Source organism: Paralichthys olivaceus, chromosome 14 (assembly GCF_024713975.1).
Source record: "Paralichthys olivaceus isolate ysfri-2021 chromosome 14, ASM2471397v2, whole genome shotgun sequence".
NCBI lineage: Eukaryota > Metazoa > Chordata > Actinopteri > Pleuronectiformes > Paralichthyidae > Paralichthys > Paralichthys olivaceus.
Window position 1 is genome coordinate 23,957,501 of NC_091106.1, and position 10,000 is coordinate 23,967,500.

Here is a 10,000-nt window from a genome sequence, read left to right on the forward strand (position 1 = left end):
AAACAGAAAACAGCAAATCAATCAGTGATGAAACTGGTCATCGGTCGAAGCCTCAGTTGAGAAAGTGTGTGTCTGAGAGTTACACAGAGCAAACACATCACACATCTGTTTCCACTAACACACACTCACACACACTCACACACTCACACACACACACAGGACTGTGTTCACTCTCCCATGTCTTTGGTGTGTTTCCAAATCCAACCCACTTCTGGGCCATTCATGGTGGATTGCATGACATTAACTAAACACACACACGAACACACACACACGGACACACACACACAGACACACACACACACACACAGACAGACACACACACACACACACACACACACACAGTAATGGTAATATTCGCGGCCTCCCTGCTCATCCTGTGGGAGATCAGGAATGCTGGAATCCTGGAAGTGTGTATTTTAATAAGGTTATATGATCGTGTGTGTGACTGAGGTAAATATGTGTTCATATAAGTTGGACCCAGTTGAACACTGTGCTCAGCTTCATCATTAGATCTGTGCTGGTGAATAACGAGGAGACCGAGTGTGGACACACTTCCTCTGACGGACGTCTGGTTTCTGCTGAGTGACAATCTGAAGCTCCACATGCTGCAGACACACAGCACGAGGTGCTTTCAGCCAATCACACCACACAACACTGAGCCTGTCAGACTCCCAGCCAATCACACTGACCTCTGACTGGACACACACACACACAGACACACACACAGACACACACACAGACACACACACAGAGGCAGACTGAGGAACAGAGGAGCATTGAGAGCTGAACACTGACTGACTGATGATCAGACTGTTCAACTGACTGAAAACATACGTCCTGTTCACTGAGTTCAGTCCAGTTCACTCTCACGTCTTTAGTTTCAAATGACAAGTTCATTATTTTCATTCAAACTGTTTGTGAAAGTAGAAAATGAAAATATATTATGAAATAATATATATGAGTCGTGTCTCTGAGACGGAGACAAAAACAAAGTTTGACACGAGGAGGAGAACATCACCACCGATGAGAAATTAAAGGAGACTTATTTTATTCACAATCAGTGATATTAATGTAAAGTGTTTTCAGAAAACATCTCCGTCCTCAGACCGTCCAACGCTGCAGCTCCTCTTCTCAGTCTCTGTCTCTAACACTTGGTTTGAGCTCCCGTCTCTTTAAGGGAACTATAGCAACAGTGATGAGATTTAAAACCTAGTTTCAGTTTTAGTTTGTGTGAATTCATGTGTGTCTGTTGCTGTGCACGCTAATGATTGTTGTTAATGATTGTTGTAGAGTGTTATTGTTTGTGTTAATATACGTCTTGTTAATGTGTGTGTTAATGTGTGTGTCAAAGTGTGTGTTTGCTGGAACAGAAACTCTGTGATTTAAATCTTTTCGTCAGCGTGTGAACGTCACGTTCCCGAGCTCCGAGAAGATCCACGCTCTCTGTCACCGCCACGTTAATGAAACGCCGTCACGACGACACACACATCCATCAACATCTAATAAGTTTCTGTCAGAGTCACAGGGTTCAGGCCGTCAGCTGACACACACACACACACACACACACACACACACACACACACACACACACACACACACACACACACACACACACACACACACACACACACACAGCTTCTTCCTCGAACACTCACTCATGTCACTTTCTGCCCAAACACTCAACAATGTCTCTATTATCCTCCCCCCTCTCTCTCTCTCTCACCCCCCTGCTCTCTCTCTCTCTCTCTCTCTCTCTGTGTAACTGAACCTAACTCGACCTCAGGTGAAAGTTCCTGAATCGTTTCCAGACTTTTCAGGAAACGTCTCAGAGAAAAAAAATGTCTTTTGAAATAACCATGAAAACTTTGCAGGAAACGTAATCGAAGTGATAAAACTTGGTTCTAACTTCTCGACCGTAAAGACGTTTACAAGAATGAGACTTTTCTTCTTAAAGCTGCTCATGAACTGTTTCCTGTGCTGGTGAGAGCTCGTACTTTGTGTTACTGAGCAGTTTATCTGTTAAACTACATTATAATGTGTATGAACCTATAATTAATATATAACATAATATAAATAGGATCATGTTCGGAGGCTGGTTTATAAACACGTGATGAAATGATTAATCTCACTGGTCCTGATGGAGTTCACTTTATATGAGAACTGAAATTCTCTTTTATTTTATAATTACAGTATTTATATGATCATTTGGTGACGAGTGCATCGTGAGATCGTATCAGAAGCCTAACGAGGAATCGCAGAAGTCTCCTGAGCAGAACTTGTCCCTGACGACGGAGGACGAGCGATTTCTCATCCCACCTTTGTGTGAGCTTCATCGGGTCGAGTCAGAAGAAGCTTCCTTTAATTTCACTAAGAGGGTGGACGAGGGGGGGGGAGGGGGGGAGGAAGAAAGGAAAGGAGGGAGGGTGATCGGAGCAGTGACAGACGTTCGGCTGAAGCTCATGAAACATTGATGAGACGGAGGAGGAGGAGGAGAAAGGGGAGAAGAGGAGGATGAGAACCTTTTAGAGAGAGAGAGACAGAGAGAGAGAGACAGATAGAGAGAGAGAGAGAGAGACTGGGGTATTTTTGTTCCATCCAGACCATGTTAGACACGCCCACACTAATCCACACACAAACACACACACACACACACACACACACACACACACACACACACACACACACACACACACACACACACACACACACACACACACACAGCTCAGAGGATCCCAAACCACCGAGACGTCCTCTGATTGGCTCGGGACAACAGAGTAGAGAGAGGGGGATGGTTTTGTTTTGTTAGCATGGCGGTGTGTGTGTGTGTGTGTGGGTGGGTGTGTTTGTGTGTGTGTGTGTGTGTGTGTTGGTTTGTGTGTTTTCCAACAAAACAATCAATTCTTCAAGCCCCACCCACAAATTTCTGTTAGTTATTATTAACCTTTGTCTCCAAAATCTGCTGAATTCTGGGAAATGTAGTCCAGACCGACCCCAAATTCAACACCACACCTAACAATGTCATGAGAGCGGCTGAGGGATTCTAACTGACAGGCTGTGAGTTCAACATCTGCCCGACGACGTGCCTTTGAGCAGAGTCGGTCGCTGTCGGTCAGCGGAGTGAGCTCATCTTCATTAAAAGAATCAAAGTGAAGAATACGATCCCTGAATGTTCCCCGAGCCGTTTGTCAGTCAGCTGCTAACAGACTCCCGCTCTGTGTAAAAATCTCCCATGAGTCAGTTCAGTTCAATTTGTCGACCTCCATAATTACTTGATTTTTAACCAGGACGTTCACTCAATACTGGCCCTAATGAGGAGGAAGTGCCTGCTCCTCGTCTCCCTTCAGCCTCCCAGTGCAATAATCACCGCCTGCTCCCGTATTCATCGCCCCGCTGGGAATCGGAGCTGTGAGGTGCTGCTCTGAACCACCTGAGCCACACATGGGACAAACAGTGAATTTATATCCACTCAGCGTGATCGACCTCCGTCATAAAACCACGTCCCAGACCGAGTGATTTATCTGATGGTTCCTGGATGAGAAGTGAAGGGACGTCTGGGTTTCATAGTCATGGTGTCTTTAGGACATTCTCGTACAGACGGCAGCAAATTACCCAGATTAAACAAAGTGTGTTACTGATGTGATGTTTCACCATGAATGTTTCTCCCAAAGGAACCTCCCTCATCCGATGTTCTGGTGATGGAGGGAACAACCATGACATCCTCTAAATAAACCTCCTGTGGGACCAATAACACCTAGAAACTCTCAGACAACCACAAGAACCTCTTCAATGGTCCCTACAACCACCAGAACCACCTCCAGATCCACAAAAAAGTGAAGAACCTCTAGAACATCGTCATTTACCAGAACATTTCCAAAACAAATCCCTCTCAATGGATCTCTAGAACCTTGTTATTATCCACAGGAACATCCACAACTACATGTAGAACCTTCTCAACAACCTCAAGAACGTCCAAAAGACCTGTGGAACCTCCTAAAGGTCCTCAAGAACCTTTTAATTGATCAGAAAACTTTAGAAACCAAAGGTTAAACCTACTTTATGAACTTTCCCACCTCCGAAGACCCATAGAAACGATTTAAGAATCTCTAGAAGTTCCTCACAAATTGTCAAATTGTCCCCAGACTCTTCTAAAGCTAAACTCAATCCATGTGCTCCTGTCACACTTTGGATAAAAACATGGACTCCACTCAAATGTTGGACTGTTTAACGTTGGCAGTGAAAAACAGAAGCCAACTGCTCAATGAAAGTTTTTTAATATTTACAGATTTAAACAAAAATGCGAGGCTTGGTAACAAACTGGGTTTAAAATGTAAAAGAGTGCGTCATGGTTGGTTGGACGCCTCCTGAATTTGCTGGAATGTGGCTGATCAATAATTAAACCTGTTTTTACCTTCTCACAAAACTTTATGTTCCTTTAAGAAAACCCACACGATAATCTAACTTCTACAAAACAAAAAGAATTATGTCAAAGTAAAAACTCCAAGATAAGACCTTCAGTCATGAATCAGCTCTGACATCATGGCGTTCTTTAGGGAACAAGCTATGAGGCTAAAAAGGGCGGCAGCATATTTTTAATGTGGCTCATCTTCATTCTTTAAGTCCTCAACCTCCACAGGATCTTTGGGGAACAGTTAATTACTGGAATCATGACGTTAGAAAACCCTGAACGCTCGTTTCAAAAGCAACCTCTCCTCAAAGCCACATTGTGTTTCTTCTGAATCAGATCAGCTCCTCGATCGTCCTCCTGCGACGACCTTCACGTGTCCTCGAGCCAGAGAGACGCTTTCAGAGAAGAGGACGATCCTGAAGTTTCAAGGCTTCAGCTCGATCAGAAAACCGGATCCATTAACCTTCAGCTAAATTCAGCCACTGAAGTGTTTCTCCAAGGAAAAACATTTTGGTATTAAATCCATTTACTGGAACGACTCTGGAGAATGAATATAAACCATTAACGTCATCTAGTGAACACAGATTCAAACTGATTGGGAGAAAGTGTCTCGTCACTTTCAGGACGGTTTGTGGTCCAATCATGACACAAAGTACAAAACACATGGAGATCACATGTGAAACGACTTAAGACAACAGGCGTGTTATTCGGAGGGATTGTGTGACACCAGTCTGTCAAATGAGTAGATGATGAAATCCTCTCGTCTCACAGAGACTCGGCTGTGACTCACTGGTTTAACTTTTGTCAGAAGACATCACGATTAAAAACACACGTCCAACTGCTCCACAGAAGATCGTGACTCCAACGGGAAATATAGAGTTTGTTTAACGGAGCTACACTGAGTGAAGATCAGTGAAGAATGAAACCAACACTGAAAATACATGATCAGACAAAACGTGAAGGAAACGGACCGACAACCAACAAACCAACAAACAACCAACAAACCAACAAACCAACAACTCTCGTGTTCTGGAATCTTCTCGAATTGAAACGGATTGTATTCATCTCAAACTCTTAGACGAGACATGTAAACACACTGGTTGTTGTGTAATCAGACAAACTGCTTTAATATGGAATGTAAAAGGAAACTTTCACACAGTTTGTCCAGTTTGATTAATGAAGTCAGTCACACAAACTGATCTCACAATCACAGGATGTTTGAATCACTGACTCATCGATATAAAAACCAGCAGGACATCTCTCACTCCGTGTGACTGGATCACAACCATCTGAAAGAATCTGGGTGTGGGAGCTGAATGAGAGAAACACTGGTGTCACCTCCTGCTGCCCTTCAGCAAGGCACTAAGTACCCATCAGCCCCTGCATCAGACCGTGTGTGCGGCAGGGTGCGGCTCTGACTTTACTGAGATAAGACCAGATCTGCTGAATCATCCACAGAGACACCGAGGCTGAGATTTCACATCAGTTCAAATCTATTTCTGCTTCTGAGTTAAATGAAACTAACTCTTTCAACTGTGACAGAACTTCTCTAACTTTATATTCATGTTCGTTATGACTCATTACAGATCATCTTCAGGATTAATCAGAGGAAGAGACCTACATCATTTACGTTTGTTTCCTCAGCAGATTTCTTTCCTCTTTATAGTCAGACACTTTCTCTGTTGTTTTAAAAAGCTGCTGCTCTCGTTGGGCTCCGTGAAAACTCTCGACCCCCTGAAGTTGTTTCTAGAAACTCGAGCTCTTCCTCCTGCTTCACTCTGTTCGTGTCGCTTCAACAGGCGAAGCCACGACTGAATGATTCCACGTGTGAAAATGCAAATGAACAGTCAGACACGTTGCGAGTCCACGACCATGTCCTCGTGGTGTCTTTGCTGTTGGGAGCTCCTGTCTTACCTTGAAGCTGTTTGAACCTCCCCTCCAGCTGGTTGTAGTTGAAGGCAGCCTGACCAGAGAATCCAGGGCCCGGGCTGGGGCCCCTGATGGGGCTGAGACTGGGGCTCGGACCCCGGCCCGGGCTCGCAGCATGAGATGGGCCAGGCCCGCCCGATGAGGGTGACAGAGGGCCGGTGTAATCTGAGGAAGGGGAGAGCGAAAGGGGACCGGGGAGACCGCTGGTGGCGCTCTGAAGCTCCATGATGAAACAGAGGATGATGGGAGATTTAGAGGAGACGAGTCCACAGACGCATTGAAAAGAAACTTTCCAGTTTCCAGTTGAGGGAAAGTCAGAGTGTTAGTTTTCTCTGCGACAGGACAAAGCTCAAGTTTCAACAGGATTCGATTCAGTCCAGGAGAATAAATTTGACTTGTTGTGTAATAAACTTCTTCACAGCAGAGAAAAGCTTCCAACAGGAAGTTGAGTCGTATCCAGGAGAATAAAAGTTTACAGATGAGGTTTCAAGAGAATAAAATAATCTCAAATGATTCAAACCTGAGTTTCAAAAGCACCAAAGCTTCTAATGTCGTAGAGAAATAATCCAAGTTTGAGCTCAACACAGAGGAAGAGGACGATTCTGTTCTTCCTCCACACTTCCAGGACTGAGCGATGGAGAGACAGAGGAGAAGAGCTGCAGACTCTCTCTCTCTCTCTGTGTGTGTTTCAGCAGCGTGGACGCAGGAATCGCTGGCTCAGCAGACGCAGCATCATGCTCCTGTGTTCCCTCCATCCATTATGTCATTGTCCTCAGATGTCACACCTTCTCTCCATCCAGGGATCCTCCACCCATCCTCCGTCAACACACACACACACACACACACACACTCCAGCACAGTGAAGAGGAGGAGACGCTGCTGCACAGACAAAGTGCAGGAAACAGAGGGAGAGAGGGAGAGAGGGAGACGGAGGGAGAGAGGGTTTGTCCTCCTGTGAGCAGCAGCAGCTCAGACACTGAAAACACCTTCAGGCTGACAGAGTCCAGGGGGGAGGGGGTCGCCAGCAGGAGCAGCCACTCCCCCCAACGGCCAATCACAACCTTCGCTTTCACTGCTGATGTCACTCACTCGTTAGCATAAGGGGCGGAGTTAGAGGAGGGCAAGAGAGAAAGACAAACAGTGGAAGATGGAGGGAGAGAGAGAGAGAGAGAGAGAGAGAGAGCGTCTCTGTTCACACTGAAGATAAAAACATAAACATAAAAATGAGACTATGACTGATTATGAATCTGAAGACTTTTATCTGACTTCACTTCCTCTCGGTTTAATTTAAATTCATTTTATTGCAGTGATTCCTCTTTAATTTTCATTTTACTTGTTTCTACATGAAAAGTACAGAAATATTTTCCTTGCAGCCAAAGAGCCGAAATAAAACAATCAGTAATTTAATGATAATCAACTTCAGTCCAGATATAAACAAAAACTAATTTTCAGAGAAAACTTTTCTCCATTTGAACAATCGTTTAGATTTGTTATCTCCGAGTGTGTGTGATCTGGATCCAAATATCTGGACGTGTTAAACGTGGTTTCATAATGAGACTGTTGGGTTTTGTGGACGTATGAACTCTGAGCTTTGTTCTAGTTTGATCAACAGAGACGTCTGTGTCTCCACATACAAGCGGCAGAGGTTCAGTTAACTGAGCTCAGATCATGTTTAGCAAAAATAAATAACTTCTACATGCTGCAGTGTGTGAAGTGAAATTACACACACACACACACACACACACACACACACACACACACACACACACACGATCATGTGAACACTCTTCTGTTTCATCTAATTCGTGCGGACACCGCGGCAGCAGCTTCTTCATGAAGCTCGTTAAGAGAACATGAGACTGAGCGTCAGCGAGGACGAGCGGCACTGAGGAGGAAAAGAAGGTGTGTGTGTGTGTGTGTGTGTGTGTGTGTGTGTGTGTGTGTTTTCCTGTACACACTGACCTTCATGAGACCACAGTCCGGTCCTCACAAAACTTAACCCTGATTCTGAGGTTCTGGTTTGTGGCCCAAAATGAATCGAAGTCAATGTAAAGTCCTAACCTGACCTGTGTGTGTGTGTGTGTGTGTGTGTGTGTGTGTATATATATATATGTGTGTGTGTGTGTGTGTGTGTGTGTATATATATATATGTGTGTGTGTGTGTGTGTGTGTGTCTACGAGATCATCGCTCACACGCAGACGTCCAAACATCCTGAGACCATCTGAGCTCTAATATTAGAGTCTGTTGTGAAGATGTTCTTCCTGCCTGAGTCCAGCCAGCACTTCCTGTTTGATGCTGCTGTCCATCAACACACACACACACACACACACACACAAGTTTCTTTTTCGAGGAATGTGGAGACGTTCGAGGAGACGGAGGACAATCAGCTTCACTTCCTGTGTGGAGACTTTGACACAACCAAACAAGAGGAGGTCAGAGGTCACGACCTGGAGACAATACGTGGAACAAATATTCATGTGAGTCCAACAAGACCTCAGAGGACGAAGAGTGAAAGTTCAACGTGTTGGACCGCGTGAAAAACACACACGTGTTCAATTCACGTGAACAATTAGTCCGAATGGCTCCAGTGGTCGTGTGATGTCTGTTGTAGCGCCACCATCAGGACAAAACGTCCATCTTTGCTCTGTAAGGACATGAACTAGTATTTCAAACATCCACCGCAGGAAGTGAGAGGTCAGAGGTCGGCGCCCACTTACACGATTGTGTCTCAAACAGTTTCTGGATGAAACCCAGAACCTTCTCTTTCTCTGCTCCTGTCGTGTTCAAACACGACCTTTGACCTCCGGAGAGAAAAGGCACCGACTCCACCCAGAGACGCTTTCACTCTTACTGCTCTCACACTCGAACAGCGAGGTGGATGATTAACAGAGGACAACTAGAAGAGAGGTCACGCTCACACTGAGCTGCAGCACAAAGACTTTCATGGACCAATCCACGTTCTGACCCGCACACATTGTCAGGAACTCTGGGTAATAACTGACAGAATGACTCTGTGGATTCAAGCAGCGTCTGTGGGCTGAGCCTCAGAGATCGGACATGTGATCAGACTCCTCCTGGTCACCTTCCATCAGAGGTGATTCTTCAACTAGTGGTAGATCTAGAACTCGCTGGAGGGACTAAATATCCCATCAGGCCTGGGAACAGCTCTGGAGGAGCAGAGGAGATGCCAGGAGCTTCCTCGCCACAAATACCTGATCTCAGACGAGTGGAAGAGGACGAATGAATGAATGAACGTACGACGGAGCCGATTATCACATGAACTGACAGATCTGTTGACAATAACGTTATTGATTGTTGATGTTCACACATCAAGTTGATGTTTCTGCTGGAAACCTTCAAACATCCTTTACTTCCACTTTGTTATATTTTTACTTCAAACTGGAGAATTCTCTTTTACTCCTGAACAAACTTTCACCGTTGAAACGTTGAAATCAACACAGCTCACAAATAAAACTAAACTTTGTCTCGTGTCCAACGACTTCGTCAATTTAAAATGGCGTCTAACATGTTTGTAACATTCAGGATCCATCTGACGTGGACGCGACCTCCTCGCTGCCGCGACGTCTAAAACCAGAAACAGCTTCAGTCACCAGCATCCGTCAGTGTAGAGGTCAGAGGTCAGAGGTCACAGCAAACACACAACA

At 45.0% G+C, this 10,000-nt stretch overlaps 1 protein-coding gene across 2 annotated transcripts in view; it reads right to left on the reverse strand.

Moving 5' to 3' along the window:
- The window catches only part of LOC109644654 (spectrin beta chain, non-erythrocytic 1), a 63,537-nt gene that overhangs the window by 27,541 nt on the left and 25,996 nt on the right, over positions 1 to 10,000 (reverse strand). The window contains exon 1 of one of the 2 annotated variants that reach the window (XM_069538200.1): positions 6,320 to 7,312. The exons of the other annotated variant lie outside the window; for it this stretch is intronic. Within the exon in view, the coding sequence (XP_069394301.1) occupies positions 6,320 to 6,560 (241 nt within the window). The 5' untranslated portion in view covers positions 6,561 to 7,312. Of the gene's footprint in view, positions 1 to 6,319; positions 7,313 to 10,000 lie in introns of those variants that run through there. 2 annotated transcript variants of the gene reach the window in all.